The 20,302-nt window shown below is 33.0% G+C and overlaps 3 protein-coding genes and 1 long non-coding RNA gene across 5 annotated transcripts; 3 read left to right on the forward strand and 1 right to left on the reverse strand.

The window, feature by feature from the left end:
- Nucleotides 1-1,100: 1,100 nt before the first annotated feature.
- Nucleotides 1,101-2,115, forward strand: LOC105166340 (early nodulin-like protein 14). Its single transcript, XM_011085660.2, has 2 exons — nucleotides 1,101-1,360; nucleotides 1,645-2,115. Exons 1-2 carry the CDS (start codon nucleotides 1,177-1,179, stop codon nucleotides 2,013-2,015), a joined length of 555 nt encoding a protein of 184 aa, XP_011083962.1. The 5' UTR covers nucleotides 1,101-1,176; the 3' UTR covers nucleotides 2,016-2,115.
- A 1,835-nt stretch (nucleotides 2,116-3,950) lies between these two features.
- LOC105166341 (APO protein 2, chloroplastic) lies at nucleotides 3,951-10,049 on the forward strand. The gene is made up of 4 exons (XM_011085661.3): nucleotides 3,951-4,135; nucleotides 5,815-5,951; nucleotides 8,131-8,480; nucleotides 8,721-10,049. The coding sequence occupies exons 2-4, from the start codon at nucleotides 5,817-5,819 to the stop codon at nucleotides 9,547-9,549; spliced, it is 1,314 nt and encodes a 437-aa protein (XP_011083963.1). The 5' UTR covers nucleotides 3,951-4,135; nucleotides 5,815-5,816; the 3' UTR covers nucleotides 9,550-10,049.
- Nucleotides 10,050-10,223: 174 nt separating this feature from the next.
- LOC105166402 (uncharacterized) lies at nucleotides 10,224-14,044 on the reverse strand. The gene is made up of 2 exons (XM_088882395.1): nucleotides 13,474-14,044; nucleotides 10,224-11,036 (listed from the first exon to the last, which is right to left on the reverse strand). Exons 1-2 carry the CDS (start codon nucleotides 13,960-13,962, stop codon nucleotides 10,470-10,472), a joined length of 1,056 nt encoding a protein of 351 aa, XP_088738521.1. The 5' UTR covers nucleotides 13,963-14,044; the 3' UTR covers nucleotides 10,224-10,469.
- Nucleotides 14,045-15,213: 1,169 nt separating this feature from the next.
- On the forward strand, nucleotides 15,214-18,613 carry LOC148787519 (uncharacterized). Of its 2 annotated transcripts, XR_016066455.1 has the most exons (3): nucleotides 15,214-15,688; nucleotides 17,274-17,347; nucleotides 17,466-18,613. It is a non-coding gene; the product is annotated as an uncharacterized LOC148787519 (long non-coding RNA). The 2 variants fall into 2 exon arrangements; XR_016066456.1 differs by lacking the exon at nucleotides 17,274-17,347.
- The last annotated feature ends 1,689 nt before the right edge of the window (nucleotides 18,614-20,302 follow it).

Raw genomic sequence — 20,302 nt, forward strand, 5'->3', positions numbered from 1 at the left:
ATTAGTAAATTTAATAGTTTGAATATTATTATATTTTACAGACTCAAAGTTAAATAATGAATGAGTACGAAAAATATAAAAATTAATTTCATAAAAAGATTTTATTAATTTAGTAATAGAATTAAGTTATTAACTATTTTTTGTTTTAGATAAAAATGAGTAATTAAATGATTTTTTCAATATTTTCTTTAAAAAACATGATAAAATATTTATATTTATTCATTTTTTCCTAAAAATATTTAACTTTTGGTTAAACATATATATTTGTCAATTTATTTTAAAAAGCACATATAAATTATTGGTTTTATATTATATTTATTGTGTATCTACTATATGTATTAATTTTATACTCCACTTGTAATTTAAGCTCTTTTTTATTAAAATAAATTAATTAAAATATAATGTAGTGATGATTTAATATGCAAAAAACTAAAATATATATTAAATAATATATATATATATATAGTGCGGTAAATTCAATTAAGCCAATACTTAAAATTTAATAAAACTGCAAAATATGTTAAAGAAAAAATATCATGAAATAGCAAATAAAAAAAAAATCATCAATCATCAATCATTGCATATTATTATCGATAAGTTTTGAGATCTTAATTATATTTTTGTCACCAATATTATTTTTATTTAGTCATTAGAGATCCAAATTAAGGGGAAAAAATTCAAATTTCAAAACTATTATTTTTCCTAATAATAAACAACTCCCCATCAAAAATGCATATCAAATTTCCCTACAAATCTCGGAAAATTGACACCTAGTAATTATTGTATTGTCAATTGAAGGAGGAATATTATATAGTAATTATCCTTTATTTCCAACATCTCCTCACAGTCAAATTTCTCTCTTTCAGCATTAAAAGCAACGGCAATTTTTCCTGCTGTTTTCAATTTCGGTAATCACAAAACAGTGACATGAAACGCCTCAATTGTAAAGAATGATTAACCTCCAAGTAATTTCATACTGGACCAAACAAACCCTTCAAAATTCTTGGCAAACACGTGTGCCACTCACGTGCCAGCCATGAGAATCCCACCTCAACTCAAATTGCTGATATGCGTATATATATATCTAGCAAATGGTCACCAGCCAGAAACCCTACTCTCTCAAAAGACCATTTTCCATCTGAAAACGCGTTGTTCTCTTCATTTCTGCATCAGGAAATGGCTACTCTGAAAGCCCTTATTCCCTGTTTGGCTCTCCTGCTTTTTGTGTCCATGATCAGCTTTTCTGAAGCGAGAGAGTTTGAGGTTGGTGGCAAGAAGCCTTCCTGGGAACTCCCATCTTCACCTGATGCGTTCAACAAATGGGCTCAGAGAAACCGATTCCAAATCGGTGACACTGTTGGTAATCTTGCCTTCACTCTTTCTCTCTCTCTCTCATTTCTTTTCTAAATTTATGTTTTCGACTTGTCGTTCGTGGTTTTCTGTAATTTTTGTCTTGTTTACGTGCTCCTTTTTTTTAAAACAAAAATTGATGTGTTAAAGTTCCCTTTCAGTTTAGTTTCTGTGGTTTTAGATGCTACATTTGCAGCTTTTTTCCCCGAAAATTTGTGTCTGGATTTCTGTTTATTGCTATTTTATTTCATTAAATGTTTGTTAAAATTTATATATACTAACTCGTGTGCGCAGTTCTGACATACGACGCGAAAAGTGATTCCGTGCTGGAAGTGACTGAGAAGAACTACCAAACCTGCAATGTATCCAATCCCATCAGATCCTACACCGACGGGAACACCAAAATCACACTAGACAGATCAGGCCCATTTTTCTTCGTCAGTGGCGCTGAAGACCACTGCCAGAAAGGCCAAAAGCTGGAAATCCTAGTTCTTTCGGCCAAACACCGCTCGCTGGGCCATTCTCCGGCGCCTTCTCCTTCCGAGACCCATCACCACCACCACCACCACCACGCCCCGGCACCAGCACCTTCCAACGCTGGTTCTGGGCTGAGGGTTGGACTTATGAGCGGCGCTGCGGTGGTTGCTGTTTTGGCTTTGGTTTAGAAAGATCGATTGTAGCAAAAAGATTTGCATGAGTTTGTGTTTATTGGTACTGGAAATTGCTTTCTCAATTCTTGACTAAATTTTATTGCTGTTTTACTTAGTTGTTTCTGTTTTTCTTTTTCCCTTTTTCTTAATTTTTGTTTATGATCTCTTGATTCTAACACTGGTTTTAAGTGCAATGCTAATTTATAATTCCTTGCATTCCATTTCACGTAATTTTGTTCGAAAAGAATAATTCTTCCTTCGATACACCGTAAATCACTGTAGTTTTAATAATTATAATAAATTAATATTTTGTTCCATGACTAAATAAAATTAATTTAAAAATCTAAATTTTCACCACAATTAACGGGTAAATTATATTTTTGGTCCTATAAAGACCAATTCACACATTAAGTTCTATATGTGGTTTATTTTTTTCAATTTGAGGGATTTTCGTAAAATTGATAACCACAGATGCTCTTTCTGTTAGTTAATACAATGAAAATAAAGGTAAATTATATTTTTGGTTTTGTTTTCAATTTTAGTCCCACATGTAAATATGTGAATTGGTTTGAGTGTGGGACCAAAATTAAAAATTGGTCCACTTATGCGACCAAAAATATAATTTACTTATTTTGATTGCATTGACTAATGGGAAAAACAACTGCCTTATCAATTTGGCGGAAATTCCTCGTCCTCAAATTAAAAAAACAATTACATATGAGACTCAATGTGCCAATTGACTTAAGTGTGGGATCAAAATTGGAAACAAGTCAATTTATGGGACAAAAAATATAATTTACCCACAATTAACTAATGATTGTCACGGACTACAAATATTTACTATGGTTCTCTTAAAAAAATAATTCTACAGTTACAAAAATCAAATCTGATCCCAAAAAAGAATTTTCAACTATTGAGTTATATATATATCAAAATATTTATCATGATTTTAATCTACAAATACATATATATATATATATATATTAACTAATATAATCTCACTTGTAAAAATAATGGTTAATAGCCATGGCCTAATACATAATAATTTTTTACTTTTATTCGAAATAATTAACTATAATATTATAATTGTTCGAGTGTTTGAACGGCAATGATTTGAATTATTGTGTTTTTTTGTAGCAGTAATGAGTAGGGGATTTGTGAGATCATTTGTGTGCGGCGTGGAATATTAGGCATGCTCCATATTTATTAATTATAGCAGATGATAAGAACAAACTTTAATTTGGTAGCCCAAAATTTAACTGGATTTGAGTTGGAGTGAATTTTCCTTTTATATTATCAGAAGATAAGGGTTGCACGTTACATCTATTTTCTCATAACAATCCAACCCATTGTTAGAGTGCGCCTATATTCATGCCTAATTATGCTAATATTTTAATGACTTTCCCCTAATTTTCTCTATAGGACCTGCTTAGAAATATTTTTATAGAGTAATTTTATTTGATTTTGGAGCAAGGAAAAAGAATGTAATTACACTGTGGAGGGGTGTATATATATATATATAATGGGGTATTATTTTAATTGATATATGCCAATTTAATTGTATTTTTTAAGATTTGAACTAATTATAAATACCCTCTCATTGTTCAAAAAATTATCGATACCTCCTAATTCTAACGACGGTCCAATACACTCTTGTATTCGTTTATGGTCATGCTTTAAAAATATATACTTCACTATTCTATAAGTAGACTAAAGATTTATGTTTATACAAATAAAACATATAAACGTAAATGAATTTAATTATTATTTTTGGTTCAATATTTAATGTAAAATGTTATCCGGGCACATATTACATTAGTGATCATGTAATCGTCTTATTACTCTATGTACTTCAAATTATAAACTTTTGGGTCAACTGAAATCCAAATAAAAACAACTGAACTCAAACCAAAAAATGGGAATTAAATCAATACATTTATATCTCTTTGTCTGTGTTGTGAGGATTTTTCACAATTACATATTCGGATCACATACATAGCACATAATTTCTCTCTCTCTCCCCACCACCCCATCTCAATCCCATCCCAGTAATCCCACCCCACCTCCCCAATCCTGTTCCACCGCCCGCTGTCCCAGCAGAGCAGATTTCCAGGAGAGTCAGCAAGTATTCCTAAGTAAGTTTTTTCTGCTGCGAGCTAATGCATGGTGGTGTTCTTTTTGGTGGTTCTAAATGGGTTCAATTGGCAAACTTCATGGCTTTTGGTGAAAATGGATTCTTTTACTTCTGTTTTCCCCAATTTAGAGTTTAGTTCTGAACTTATTACAAAGGATTTATGGTGTGAAGCATTTGATTATCAGCTACTAGAAGAATTGCGCCGTCGTACTTGGGGGAGACTTTCAGTTTCAGTCTCGAACAGCTGTATTAGGCCACTTGTTTAAACGGAGAGTTGCAAATGGGTGTGAGAGTGTGTGACGTGAGTTTCTTGTTTTGGTGCTTGGAAAAAATTAAGTAGGAAACGACAATGTAATTGGAAAGGAAAGACACTTTCGCATTTGGTTTATCCTTCGCAGTGTGAATTCTAGTTTGGTTGGAGATAATTGAACAACTGCTTTATAGAGCATTAACAAGAACGGCAAGAATCCTGTCCAGTTCAACTTTGCATTTTTCCTCTATGGTTTGCATATGCTTATTAGAAGGAGAAGTATTTTGGTTCTTGGGAGTATGTTTTTTTGTCTTTTTGTTTATTTCTAATTTCAGGAGGGTGGCTGGCGGAGATGAGGACAGTTTCTCAAACCTATTTTGCAAAATGTTTGGTTCAATCTAAACAGAGAGATAAACTCCATTATTTCATTCAATTTGGTTCAGAATTACAGTATCTTTCTCTTTTATCTTGTTGTATGGTGGTTTTGGTGTAGAAAATATCGAGTGGTTTCATCACACCTTATGAATATGACTTGAGCTGCACGTTTGGTTCTCGAAAAGATTTAAGCTGAAATAAATTGAGAAGGTCCTTTTGGCATCCAGTTATGCTTGACTCATTCAGCCATATGATTGATTCTTCTATTTGTATTCTTATTTGGGGGCAAAACTTTCTTTCCATGATTCAGACAAGCTTATCATTTTGTCAAAATGTTATGTCAATTTTCAAAAGCTACATGGTTTTACCTATTTGTTTTTACTTACACTGGCCACTAAAGCTTTCACAAGTTAACTCTTTGAGTGTTGCCATTGTTTTAGCAGCTTGGAAGAAAACTGCATGTAGATATTTTCGCCTTTAGCTGCAAAAATCTCTTTCAAACTCCCTATTTGCCTGTTTCTTGGTTAGCTTTTCCATATGGCATACATGACCTGAGCATAAGTGCATTAGAAGTCATTGATATCATACGTGACTCTCTTGCTCTCAGTGAACTTTTTTCTCTTGAATCTTCTCAATTGGTTTATTTGATTGTTATGTTTTAAATTTTCTAGACAATTGACCAAAAAATGGATGTTCAACCTCTGTTATTTCCCTTATACATGATGCACAATTTCTCCTGTCAATGTGGACTCCTTTTATACTACTAAGTTCTACTAGCATCCTGCTTTCTCTACTTTTTAATTCTTTTCCACTAATTTCCAGCTTCTTTTACTATTGGTAAGTAATGAGGACTGTGCTTGGTAGATTAATGGTGGGGGGTTGGGTTAATAGATGTTGTTCATGAGTGCGAAGGGAGTGCCTGAGTTAATAGATATTTGTTTGTGAGTTAAATGATGTCTGGTGTCGTTGAATGAAAACTTGAAGGGAATGCCTCAGGCACTGTTAAAAACATTTTGCAGAATTAATGTTTAGAAGCTCTCTGTTTTTCATATCAGGAATGGACATTGGGTGTCTGCATTCCCAGTTTAGAAGAACTGCTTTTTTGTGTAGTAAAGGGAGGAAACAATGTTGGAAGTTTGATGTTCTAGGACATGGCACATGGCAAGGTCTCAGTTCGCTTTATTCTTTCAAGGTATTTTTTGTCCTCTTTATGCTTTTCGTATAACTAGTATAATGTATGTGCTTTTTGCATACTATAATTTTTTCATATTTTTGTTTTTCTATAAATATTGTTTAAGAATATTTCATGCTTTTGATACATGATCAATTATGTAACTTTATTAAATATGTACTTAATATTCATGTGCACTAATAATTATTTTAAATTTTTAATATTAACGATTGCGCTTTTTGTTTTCTTCATTCTTGGCACATACAGATGATCATTATTATATTCTTTTTAAAATTAATCCAAAATTCATTATCAATTATATTTTATGTGTTAATATTAAAGTTTATTAATATATCTTGTTCAGAGTAGTTAAAATTATTGAAAGAGAAAATTTAAATATATTAAGTATGTATTTTTTTTCTTATCTCACTTTGCTAATATTGAAGTTTTTTCATAAAAACTAATGTAACAAATCACATGTAATTATATAATGAATCAATTTGATAAAAGTACAAATATAAAACAACTTAATTTATATGACGAGTTAATCAGCCTGTAATATGAAAAAAACTGAAAATTTGTTCATTCAAAATGAGATTGCTCTAATAAGATATTATTAATGCAAAACTTTGAGGCCTGTTTGTTTTTATTTGAAACCTCGTATCTCATTTTCAACTATTTAAAAATTTGAATTCCATTTGTCTTATTATCTTTTTTGCATAAATACTGTTTATTCTTATGATTATTTTCCAACATCTGACAAATTTATTTAATATAAAATAGTGATGGTCCTCCTATATTTGGTCCTATATTTGGTACAGACAGTCAACTAATAATATTAAATACAAATGCAATTTCGAATAAAAACAACATCGTGTTCATGCATTAAGAAAAATAAATAAGTGTCTTTGTTTTTTTTTTTTTTTTCAATATATTAGTCTACATTTCATTTCTACGGGAAAGTAGAATAGTAATACTTTTGCTATTTCTTCTACCAAAAATATAACATGGTTATGACTTTGTTGCACTATTAACTAAGTGGTACATGGAAAAATAATCTCAGGTCTACCCTCAACAAGAAAAGAATGAAATCAAAGCGTTCCATCTAATAAATTTATAAGTGTAACCTTAAATTTTATCTTATAGTAAAGTTTTTGTTTTATGCATGACTAAATCATAAAATATTTTAATTAATTATATTTTGTTTTATTTATTGTGTATGATCAATGTGAAAAATTGAAAAGATAAAGTTTGCTAAGTCAGTTCTATCATTCATTTACTTAAGTAATATCATTTAAAATAGTATGAATAATTCTTTCCATAACTCTTATCTGAATTTATAAAAATAATTTTCATTTTAGAGTTCCATTTGGTATCCACTAGTAAACTAATAAAATGAAACTAATTGCTCTCCATATTGTTATCTTCACAAACTTAGGCATAAAACATATGGAACTTATTTATGCTTTAGTAAGACTATATATGTATGTATATCGTACAGTATACCATATATTATTTTAAAAACTAAAAGCGGATTATGAATAACATTTTTTAAAAAATTTGTCGTGTACATGCATTAAAAAATGCTTTTAAAAAACAAATCAGAACTTTATTGTTACAAATGAATCTATATAGCTCAATGAATTCGATTTTTTATTGCACAACAATGTTTAAGTTAAATGTATGAAATATAGTTAACATATTTGATTAAGAAAAAATATTTTTAATTAAAACTTAAAATAATAATACTATTAAATTACATCTGTATTCTAAGTATAATACTATGATAAGGATAAATTTGGTTAACTTAAACTTCAAAGAAACATTGGTGTTTTTATAGTAGAAAAGATTTGTGCATGCATCTTTCCATAACACAGTAAACATTAGGTTTAGAAAAGGTATTTATTTTCTCTTTACTTTTATGTGCTCTTAGTTATAGGATTAAGCTAGCAGACTTCTGCTCTCCCCCATTTATAAGCAGTTCAATGACTTGAGATCCATTTGTATCTTCTTCTTCTGGTCTTCTACCCTCTACTCTGTTCATCTCTTCAAATACCCATCTTAACTGGTCCACTTGACTAAGGAGGATGATTTAGTTTTAAGGCCAGTACTAGCAATCTGTATCAAACACTACATTTAGTTGTCATTGAAAAGTGGATGTCATGGATATATAGATTAAGTGTGTTTCTTTGACTTGCAGAACAGTTGCGATAGACTCACCTGTCAACGTAACTTTGGAATTTCATCACAACACTTGACTCGTGTCCAAGCACTGGTCATTGAGTGCAATCATCCTCAAAATGCCGATTTTCCTCGTTGTTACTCTAAAAAGGAGAAGAAACCATTTCCTATACCCATAGTTGAGTTACGACGAGCTGCCAGGGAGAGGCTGAAGAATAGGAACAACCAACCAAGAGGTATTCCGCCTCCAAAAAGAGGTTTAGTGGTTGAAAGACTAATTCCTGTTGCATACAAGGTGTTGAATGCGAGAATAACATTAATCAACAATCTCAAGAAGCTCTTGAAAGTGATGCCTGTCAATGCCTGCAAGTAATTTTCCTCCTGATCTTGTATTACCTATGTTTCTTTACAACTGCACGGATTCACCGAGACTGTTTTCTCTGATCTTATGTGTGTTCAGACTTTTTTTTCCTTTTGGTGGTTGTAGATGATGATCTCAGTGCAATCATGTCATTAGCAACTTAACATAGACAATTTTCTGATGTTTATTAGTTCCTCTTACTCCTGATGTTTTCTACAGACAATTAAATCTGACGACAATTCTGGCAGGTGGTGTAGTGAAATTCATGTGGGTCCTGTTGGCCACCCTTTCAAATCGTGTAGAGGGCCACAAGCATCAATCCGTAAAGGGGCTCATGAATGGGTTGAAGCAGTTGTTGAGGACATGCTGGTACCAGTTGAGGCCTATCACTTGTATGATCGTCTTGGGAAGCGTATTTCTCATGAGGAGAGATTTTCCATCCCAAGAATTCCAGCGGTGGTTGAGCTCTGCATTCAGGCAGGAGTTGACCTGACTGAATATCCTACCAAAAGGAGGAGAAAACCGGTCATACGCATTGGGAGAAAAGAGTTTGTTGATGCTGATGAAAGTGAACTTCCGGACCCCGATCCAGATGCGCCAAAGCCAGAAATATTAGCTGAAATACTGGACTCTGAAATTGTACCGCCATCCGGCAAAGAAGATACGGCATTACTTGCTGAGGAAACGCTCACGGTGTGGGAAGAGATGAGGGAAGGAGCCAAGAGGCTGATGAAGATGTACCCTGTAAGGGTTTGTGGTTATTGTCCTGAAGTGCATGTGGGCCCAACTGGACACAAAGCTCAGAACTGTGGCGCTCATAAGCACCAGCAACGTAATGGGCAACATGGATGGCAAGCAGCAGTTCTTGATGACTTGATTCCACCTAAATTTGTCTGGCATGTACCTGATGTTAATAAGCCTCTGGAGAGGGAGCTGAGGAACTTCTATGGCCAGGCCCCAGCAGTGGTAGAATTATGTGTACAGGCTGGTGCTGCTGTGCCTGAGAAGTACAAACCAACTATGAGGTTGGATGTGGGAATTCCTACAGATGTTAGAGAAGCCGAAATGGTTGTCTGAAGGTTCTTTTTGCTGTTCTTTACCCCTCAATAGCAGGTGTGTTGGCCATCAATCATCAGATTATAAAAGGATTAAGCAAATCTCACAATGAAATTTGTATGCAAGAAGTGTCTTTTAAATAAATTAGCTATTGCACTTGCATATTGAATCCCCAGGAGTATTGATGATTGGGGCTTGGCTATAGTGATCTTCAAGCAGCACCTGATAATATATCTTTCTAGCCAAGTCATATGTTGAGAATGTCTAAGAAGCACAATTCCACGTGTCAGCCAGCGGAAAATGGAAAGGGTTTTTGCATTGAGGAGAAGTTTATGAAGAAAGGAAATGAAACTTTCAAGTCTCCCCAGTTCAGCAATATTGTATATAACTTTGTCTTAGTCCCTGAGAGGAAGGAGTTTGAGTACTATGGTAAAATGTCGCTAATTTATGGAGTAGATTACTATTCTCTATGTAGCTTATGAGTTTGAAGTCTTTTTATAGATGTAGAAAGGTTAAGTCTACTTGTTTTCTCTTCTTGTTCATCATTTCTGATCGTATTGTGATACTGGCGTTAGTTGTATCATGCTGTTTTTGCCTGAGCACTAGTAGCATTGGCGAGAAGGAGAAATACAATCATCATTGCTAATTTACTAAGTTCAAGGAAGGGGGAAATTAGAAGGTAAAAATAGAGTTGATTATTACACAAACAATCATGAAATATATATTGGGCAAATTCACAGGGGGATACAAATTGAAAGCACTGAAATGTAAACTGACATAACCACAAACGATAGTTGCACCTCACCAGAATACAACAAGACAAGTAACCAAACAACTATATGAACTCAATCATTCTAGAACCAGTTCTGACAGAATCACCCCACTCTATAGAATTATCACTTGAGATCAACTTCTTGATAATTTTTTTCCTATGATCCAAATCAAGGGGTTATTGGTCCTTCTGGAAAAGTGGGTTTAGGCAATTCTGGGAACTTTGGGAGTTCAGGAAGTTTAGGCAACTCAGGCAATTCGGGTTTTGGCAATGTTGGAATCTCAGGTTTTGGCAATTCTGGGAGCTCAGGTTTAGGCAATTCTGGAAGCTTAGGCTTTGGCAATTCCGGGATCTCAGGCTTTGGAAGCTCAGCCTTTTCCAACTTTGGCAGTTCTGGCTTGGGCAAAGTGGGAAGCTCAGGTTTTGGCAGTGCTGGAAGCTCAGGCTTAGGCAATGTTGGGAGCTCAGGTTTGGGCAAAGTTGGCAGCTCCGGTTTTGGCAGTGCTGGTAGCTCCGGCTTTGGTAAAGCTGGAATTTGTGGCAGAGGAATCTCAGGCTTGGGAATCTCGGGCAAGGCCGACTCCAGGAGGTGCCGTGCCTCTGCTTGATATGTGTTGCCACTTATTGATGACAGAGTAATGAGCAATAGCAGGAGAAAGGAAGAGCGGCTGTGTAATGCCATTGTTGGAGCAGGAAAGAGGTGGCTGAGGAAATTACTTTCTGTGATCGGAAGTGTTCAATTTTCTGAGTGATGCATGGAGCTTTGGATTGTATGTTATTTATAGAGCTGGGTGGATGTGGAGAATCACCCAAAGTCTTGGCAGGGTTGTTGGGAAGGAGATTGAGTTAGTTCAACTTCCTAATCATCTTTCTTCTACTTCTGCCTGCATGTTCCAATTATTAGACATGCATCGTCATAACACTGCAACCTGTTCTAAATGAACTTTTTTTAGGCTAATTAATACAAGTGCAAATTATTCAAACTTTTTTAGTTCAACTTGAATATTTTACGCAGAAAACTAGTTTAAAATTTTGAATCTACAGCAAATTTATCCAAGATTTTTACTACTTCTAAAATTGCGTTCATGACATGAATTTAAACTAGATTGATTAAATTCCACGCTACAAGAAATATAATATTTTTGTTATAATAAATTACGACAATAAATAAGGCAAAAATTCACACTGAATAGTACGTCAAGAGCAGCACGACCTTGTCATGAAAAATATTGAATAATTGAACAGTGAAAGTATATAATTACATTAGTTCAATTTGGTCATCTGTAGACAGGTAACTTCATCTATTCCTAAAGGGTTCAAAGTGACAGGTAAGAAAAACCATTTTTAGATGAGGTGGCTGGAGAACAGACAGAGAGGTGGATTTCAAAATCGATCTGTACCAATTTGTGGATTTCATTGGTTTAGAAATAAAATTCTAAATTCTAAATTGTCACAATATATAGATAACTGCGTGCTATGCACCAATATTTATAAATTCTATGATACTTTTATCAATTCTGAATTATATAAATGTAAGTCATATTTCAATAACCTTCTTGCCATATATAATCTTATTAAACATATATATGCCAAACTCAATAATGAATATTTACTCAGTTTATTTACGGAAACTTTTGGAAATTAACCGTTATCGCACGCTTTTTCTGCGTGCATACAATAAATAAATTTTCACGTTTTAAGATATATTATAAATAAAAATAAAATATATGAACCAACACATTACATTAAAAAAAAATAAAGAATGAAAAAAAACATAAATTATCAGTTAACATAATATTTGTAAAATTGAATATGTTAGTTATCTTTATTAGTTGGAGGCATTTTTGACTTTACGGAAAATTAGTGCGGAGGAGGTCATCAACCGCCGTTTGTGAGTTGGAAGGCCTTTTCTTTGTATATTAATTAGTATAGATAACCATAGAAGATTATCATTAAAAAAACCATAGAAGAGATTATAAAAATTTAGAAATTGAGAAAAAATATTTAATAAGTTTCAAATACACTATATATTTTCTTATTGAATTAATAATTTTTAGTAAAATAATAAATATTAATATTTAAATACATTGATTTAATAGATAGTATCACATTTACCTTGTGATAGTAATGGATTTATCTTAAAAAAATACAATTACTAATAAATTTTCCCTTTTCATACCAACTTATATTCTCAAAGGCGCAAGAAAGAGAATATTAGTATTACTTTCTGATTTTCTTTATAAAAAATAAATTTAAAAATATTTGAAACTAATAAAAAAGGAAAGATATATACAGTTATATGTTTTTTCAAGAATTTTCATGTGAATTCATTCTCTGTATTTCAAAGGTTGCAAATAATCCTTGTTGACATTATAACTCGAACTTTCATTCAATTCCTCCATTAGGGGTTAAAATATCTAAATGTAATACAAACAAGTATTTGTTCGATAAACCTAGGCTCTAATAGCATTTTGTTAGTGAAAGTTGACTAAAATGGTCATTTTAAAGCTGTAAAAGGGTCAAAATCGTCCATAATTCGACTAGATTTGCTCAGAGGACTAAAATTGCGACTTTTGTGAAATTTACAGGACTAAAATTGCTAGTCTTAAAGTAACGGGATAAAAGCGCCACCCCTTTAGTTACAGGACCAATTTTATAATTTCTCATTAAAAAATATAATTAGTATATTTTATAATTTAAAAGTAGGAACATAAATAATACATAAGTGGATATAACATCAACGTGTGAGGTAGAAAATTGTGATATATAAGATCTTTAAGTGTATAGTAGCCACACCTTGTTTACATGCATATCGTTGATTGAAATATTTGAGAAGTTCAAACAAGGGGAGAAAGAAGGCATTATTAATAGAGTTGATTATTACACAAAAACACAAGAAATCAAGCAACCCTCAAACAATCATGAAATATATATTGGGAATATTTTTACACACAAACAAAAATGGAAAAACACTGAAATATTGTAAAGTGACATAACCACAAATAATAGCTGCACCTCACCAGAACATAACAACATAAGTAGACAACCAAACAATTATATATATGGAATCAATCATCCTAGAACAAGTCCTGAAATCATCCCTCGCTCCATAGAATTATAGTTCTCTGACATCAAATTCTTAATGATTTTTTCCTATGATTCAATCAAGGGGATTTGTGTCCTTCGGGCAAAGTGGGTTTAGGCAATTCTGGAAACTTTGGGAGTTCAGGAAACTTAGGCAACTCAGGCTTTGGCACTGTTGGCAATTCAGGTTTTGGCAATTCGGGGATCTCAGGCTTTGGTAATTCTGGGATCTCAGGCTTTGGCAATTCCGGGAGCTCAGGTTTTGGTAATTCTGGGATCTCAGGCTTTGGCAATTCTGGAATCTCAGCCTTTTCCAACTTTGGTTGCTCTGGCTTGGGCAAAGTCGGAAGTTCAGGTTTAGGCAATGTTGGGAACTCAGGCTTGGGCAAAGTTGGCAGCTCCGGTTTCGGCAGTGTTGGTAGCTCCGGCTTTGGTAAACCTGGAATTTCTGGCAAAGGAATTTCAGGCAAGGCCGACTCCAGGAGGCGGCGCGCCTCTGCTTGATTTGTGTTGCCGCTTATTGATGACAAAGCAATGAGCAAGAGCAAGAGAAAGGAAGAGCGGTTGTCAAATGCCATCGTTTCAGCAGGAAAGAGGTGGCCGAGGAAATTACTCTCTCTTTGATTGAAAGTGTTCAATTTTCTGAGTGATGCATGGAGTTTTGGATTGTATGGTATTTATAGAGGGTGGATGCGGAGAATCACCAAAAGTCATGCCAGGGTTGTTGCAATGGAGATTGAGTTAGTTCAACTTCCTAATCATCTTTCCTCTACTTCTGCCTGCATGTTCCAATTATTAGACATGTATGATCATAACACTGCAAAGGTGTTCCAAATCAACCTTTTTTAGGCTCATACAAGTGTAAATTAATCAAAGTTTTTTTAGTTCAACATGAATATTTTACACAGAATACTAGTTTAAAAGTTTCAATTTACACCAAATTTATCCAAGTTTTAACTACTTCTAAAATTGTGCTTATGATGCGAATCAAGTTGAGCTAGACTAATTAAATTCCACCCCGGCCTTTTTTTATGATTAATTGTGAGGGTTAGGTAAAAGTTCATAGTGAATAGTAATTAACCAGAGCAACGCGACCGTTACTGGTGTTTCAGCAAGAAATGTTAAAATATTGGCCATAGCTAAAGATCAAGACAAATATTTTGGTTATAATTAACTAGAGTTACAAAAAATATTGACTAATTGTAATAAAAATTTCATTTTTCATATTTGTTTGTGGCACTATTATTGATGTTATTGATTTATAATAATTTTTTAGCCGTACTCATTTAAAATAAAGAGAATATATATATATATATATATATTAAAATGCAATTGAACAGTGCAAGTATATTTTAACAAAAATATAATCATATTAGTTTAATTTGGCCATCTATTCCTAAAGAGTTGAAAGTAGGTAAGAAAATACATTTTCAGATGAAGTGGCAGAAGAAAGACAGATAGATAGATGTGAAAATCTGTACCAATTTGTGTACGGTGTGAATTTCTTTGGTTTGGAAAGACGTTCACCAAATAAAAGTTGAAACTTATAGTAGTGATAATCTAGTGGGCATATAAATATAGTAATAATTATGATTGTTGTCCTTACACTATAATTATAACATGTGTAATTAATTATATAGTGGCAATTTTCTACATATTTTTTTTTATTATTGATATTACCGAATTACATCATTTACTTAAATAATGTCACTAATAATATTATAAAATTTTTTGTAGCGAAAAAATTAAAATATTATTTTTTTAATATATATATAATTAGCGACAATTTTGATATCGTCATTGATACCATATAAAATAACAAGCCCCAAAAGAACTCGGTATGAAAGAAAGCCCAAAAAAGACCCAAGGTTGAGAGAGGCCAAGAAATCAAGACTTTGGCCCTCAGCTCCTGAAGGGGGTCTATCAGGGAGGAAGACTCGAACGAGCTCAGAAAAAATGTCTGCGTGGTGGCTAAGTAAATCCCAAGAGGAATTTTATTGACGTGTCTCATTGCCACAAGAAATGGAGGATAGTCTCATTGCCACAAGAAATGCCTGAGGATCCAGGAGGCTCAGTGAGCCCATCCCAACGGCCCCTGGAAATATGAAGAAGGAATCACACTCGCTTGGGAGGATAAGCTCTCCCAACGGTGAGGAGTCACGGCCTAAGACAGAAAGACCCCTTCAACAACTGGAGTCTATCAATATCAGTAACTATCCTCCTGAGTGCCAAGAGGACTGGGCTCTTCCAACCGGATGGAAGAAGGGGCTATGAAAGGGCTCATCTCGATCCCCTTGGTCTTTGGTAATGTTTTCTTGACAATTACATGCATGGAAACCTTATTTCTCAAACACTCTTACATCTATTTTCATTTGCTAATCTTTGTGCTTTGCATCGTGATTATTATTTTCATTACTATTTATTAATTTAAGTGTCGGTCTACTAATGAATTTTCTGTAGGCCCTTGTTCTAAGAATTGTGAAAAGCTAGGTCTAAAATTTTTGAGTTGGACTCACTTGAACGAGCAACATTTTCACATCAGTCACAACATTATCATCGCTAATATTCTTCCTTTTTTTTTTTAGTGATAATGCATGGTATTAATTTATATAATAAAAAAATTATCTATAAAAATTCAAAGGAGAATGTTTTAGTTTTTAACATCATATTGCGTATTCTTGTCAAAAAAAAAAAAAAATCATATTGTGTATTCTATTAAAGGGTTTGATTTAGTAAAGCTATCGTCATATTTCGATATATGTCTACAATTAATAATGTATTGAAAATAAATACTATTAATAATAAAATGGATGTCATTATTGTAATTATTGCATAAGTCAAACATTGGTTTGGCTAACAAATATTTATACACTAAGATATGGAATACAGGTTCCCAACATCATAAATTGCTACTTTAACATATTTGATTATTACCTCATATGTGGACACTACAAAAAAAAATGTGGAGTTTGGCACGGATCAGACATTGTTCCAAAATTCATTCTATATTGAAACAAGTATCGGAACACATTAGAAACGAAATTTGGTGATGACGTCATGATCCCCATTTTTTATGAGTTATATTTTTGGAATAGTCAAATCGTGCCAATATATGTTCCAAAATATCAATTATAAATGCCATTCAAAAGGCCGTTCCAGCATTGTAACGATAAATGATTGGAACTTTGTTTGGAACACATTATTAAAATTAGGAATAGTCGTGCAATGACCGTTCCTATATGTGTGACCATTGATGTCCAAAAGATGACAGTTAGTAAATGTATTCTAAAATGAGGTACAATTTGGAACGATTTTGAGTACACACATAAGCAATTATACAAAAAAGCGTTCCTAATTATGTGTTTTACTTGAGAAAGAATGTGGTACAATTATCGTCCCAAAATTCGGTACAAGTTGAAACGATTTTGTTGTTTTATTAATATTGTATTACTATGACTGTTCCAAATAAAGTACAACAGCTATAATTCAACAATCAAAATAACCGTTCCTAAATCCGGTCCAATGACAGTTTCTAATTATAAAATAATGACTACTTTTTAACGACTAAATATGTGTTTCAGTACCCATTCCAAAGACCATTCCAAATTTTTCTATATATATTTATCTAATTCCATTTAATTTTACTATCTTCTTTCATTATTTTTATTTTCTCTTTAATCATAACTAAGATGGTGTGAATGCAAGAAACAGCACAAATTTTCGCGAGAAACAGAGAATAGGCATATTTGGTTGTTGTTTTAATTAGTCTGTAACTCTTCATTTGCCCTTAGAATTGCAATCATCAGAAAGTTTAAGTCTACTGACTTTTGGCTTTTCAAATATCCATACAAGTTCTTAAACTAGTGGGACTTCCCCTTTGCTTTCTCAGGTCAAACTGAAATAGGAGGATACCCAAAAAAAATTTTCATGATCATGATGATGCCTGGTTTCCATGAAAAATTGGTGAATTTTTTTTATCGGTTTACGTATTATTTTGTCTTTATTTTATTTTATTTTTTGGCGTTTAAGTATCTAAACAGCCCAATGAAAATATGATGCTTTGTCATTTGCTTGTTCTCAGAATTTGCCACCAACTTTCTTTAAGAAGGTAAGGAAGAGACCGGATCGGGCCATCGTAACAAGTCGTAAAGGAAGGTAGAAGATGAATGTTTGCAGAAACGCTGAAGTTCTGATAAGTTTAAAAAATGGATGGCCTGAATTTGTGCATGATCATGGGCTGACTGTTGAAGATGTTGTGTTTGAACTCACCGAGTATACCAAAAGAAAAGAACGAATCATTCAATTCTGACGCAACAAGCAATATCCATGTCAACAACATTAAAATGCTGCAATACAGCTTGTGAGATATCTGAAGGGTATTCCTTCAACAGGTTTCTTTTATCCTCTAACTCTGATTTTCATCTAAAAGTTTATTGTGATCCAGATTGGGGAATATGTCAAGCCACAAGGGAGTCCTTAACAGGGTATTGCATGTTTCTGGAAGCTAGTCTAATATCTTGGAAGATCAAAAAGCAAACCGCAGTTGCAAGGTCTTCAGCATAAGCTGAGTATAGAAGCATGGAAGCCACAACATGTGAAATCACTTGGATAATGTGTTTGCTACTTGATTTTGGTGTACTAGCTCAAACTCCAATTCCTTTCTTTTGTGACAACAAAGCCGCGTTACACATCACGGCAAATCCGGTGTTTCATGAGAGAACCAAACACTTAGAAATTGATTGTCATATTGTAAGGAATAAATATAAGGAGGGGATCATTCAGCCAAAGTACATTGCTTCCAGACAGCAAATTGCTGACATTTTTCATAAGGCATTTGCAGGAGCTGCCTTCCTTCATTTGCGTTTCAAGTTGGGCATGGTGTCCTTAGCACCAAGTCCAACTTGCGGAGGGAGTGTTCAAGTGTTGAAGAAACTCAATGGAAGCTGCAGTTGAATGATCAAAAGTGCATCCAAGTGCCGCAAGGATGAAAGACACAGAGGACAAAGTTGTGCTTTCACTTATAAAATCGCTTTTTTAAATTAGCAACTTTTAGTGTATGTTGGATGCTGGTAGTTGAGTGAAGTCCAGCAGTTAATCTGTTGGTTATTTCACTGACCATTCGTATGCATATATAGCTGTAGATGTACAGCCACCAGAAGTATGAAATTCCAGTTCTCTGTAACCTCCTTTTCTTGCATAAATGAAGGTTTCATTCCCTTTTTTCTCTCTTATGAGGTATACACTTAGTTGTTGAGTTTTCTATTGTTGATTAACGAGGAGCAGGTACATCCCGATTGGGGATTTGTGAATCTAATGACGAGTTTGACGAAGATAGCTTTGACGAGCTTACGAGACTGGAGAAGAGAATAATTATGATTGAAAGTTCAGCGTATCTGTAATCAGATATTTGTAAATAATCCTTATATAAATTAATGATTAATTATATATTTTTTAATAAAAATTTATTCTATTTAGGAATGAATATAAATAGAATTTCAAAACCATTCCTAATAGGAATGGTCATAACTAAAATTGTTCCTAAATACTCGTGAATAATATTAAATTTCAAATAGGAACGGTAAAAAAAAAAAAAAAAAAACATGCCTAAATACATTACAATATTCTACAAATAAAAAAGAGAAAAATTCAAAATATAGGAAGCGTCAATTTATTTTGACTGTTCCTAAATCAGTTATAAACAAACTTAATGTCGCGCCAAATGAAAAGTGGATAAAAAAATCAAATATAGCAATGATTTTTGAATATTTGATTGTTCCTAAGATAAATTTAAAGAAAATCATGCCTAAATGTATAAACTATGCATTCCTAAATATGTCCAACGAATTCTAGTTCATTTCCCGGTTATTATATCACAACACCTGGGATCCTGATTAACTCCAAACATAAACGCATAACAATACTTTACATATATGAACATATCTAACGGTTTGATCCAAAATCATATAATCTGATGGACAGTTGCATCGTTTTATGTATCAAATACGATATCTCAGTATCCGTATAACAAAAATGTCCAAAACTCCACCGAATATAGTACTTTTCGATTTAATCATATCCGACGGTCTAATTAAAATTTTAATGATTTGATTAGGTGATCTAATATAACAATATAAGATGGTACTACATCTATGTAAGACTAACAACTTTAAATATACAAATATACTTGATATTTGTACATCAAGTATACTAACAAACATTTCATCATGTTCTATCACTATATAAATTGTAAATGGTCTAATTAAATAATAAATTGAAGGTCATTATGTCCATAACTATATTTGAAGTTATATAATTCCAAATCCGAAAACCCATTTATCAAGTGCAGCTATAGATAAAGATAGCCCGTCGATCAAGAAATACATAATAAACTATGTAGTCCCCATATGGTCTATTTTGTATATGTCGCTGTGGCATAATTATATAGAACGAGCAGTTTGCAGCAAAAATCATGTTTGAAAAATGAATTTATGTTATAATAATGGAAAAATTCTATTTTTGTCTAGTACTTTAGGTTATGTACACTTCTTATCACGCTCTAAAAGTAGGACTCTTACTTTATGTCCTAATTTCAGGACATAACTTAACCGAAATAGTAGAAATAATTTCTATTCACTAAATTAAAACACGATAACCAAAACAACTATGAGCCTGAGCACTCAGCCTTCTTCCTAATCACCTTGATCTCCTTCCTCGCTCAGCGAAACCCTGACTTGATCAATTTATCACCTCTATCAGGAGGAAAGAATTTAAATTATGTAAGCAAAAGCTTAGTGAGGCCATGAGTGGGTGTACGTGGAAGAAAATAGTCAATAATAGAAAACTTAATCAAATATTTAAATTATATCATATTGACTGACAACAATAACAATTGAGCCTGTGAAAACTATATCAGGCTAG

The sequence above is a fragment of the Sesamum indicum genome, linkage group LG7, assembly GCF_026168435.1.
Source record: "Sesamum indicum cultivar Baizhima isolate 11 linkage group LG7, ASM2616843v1, whole genome shotgun sequence".
Classification (NCBI taxonomy): domain Eukaryota; kingdom Viridiplantae; phylum Streptophyta; class Magnoliopsida; order Lamiales; family Pedaliaceae; genus Sesamum; species Sesamum indicum.

Bases quoted from the DNA above. Each gene is read 5' to 3' on its own strand.
- LOC105166340 (XM_011085660.2), top strand. From the start codon at position 1,177: ATGGCTACTCTGAAAGCCCTTATTCCCTGTTTGGCTCTCCTGCTTTTT. The intron at 1,361-1,644 runs GTAATCTTGCCT...TCGTGTGCGCAG, and splicing joins CCAAATCGGTGACACTGTTG to TTCTGACATACGACGCGAAA.
- LOC105166341 (XM_011085661.3), top strand. From the start codon at position 5,817: ATGGACATTGGGTGTCTGCATTCCCAGTTTAGAAGAACTGCTTTTTTG. The intron at 5,952-8,130 runs GTATTTTTTGTC...TTTGACTTGCAG, and splicing joins GTTCGCTTTATTCTTTCAAG to AACAGTTGCGATAGACTCAC. The intron at 8,481-8,720 runs GTAATTTTCCTC...CAATTCTGGCAG, and splicing joins ATGCCTGTCAATGCCTGCAA to GTGGTGTAGTGAAATTCATG.
- LOC105166402 (XM_088882395.1), bottom strand. From the start codon at position 13,962: ATGGCATTTGACAACCGCTCTTCCTTTCTCTTGCTCTTGCTCATTGCT. The intron at 11,037-13,473 runs TCCCCTTGATTG...TCAGAAAATTGA, and splicing joins CTTTGCCCGAAGGACACAAA to ACACTTCCGATCACAGAAAG.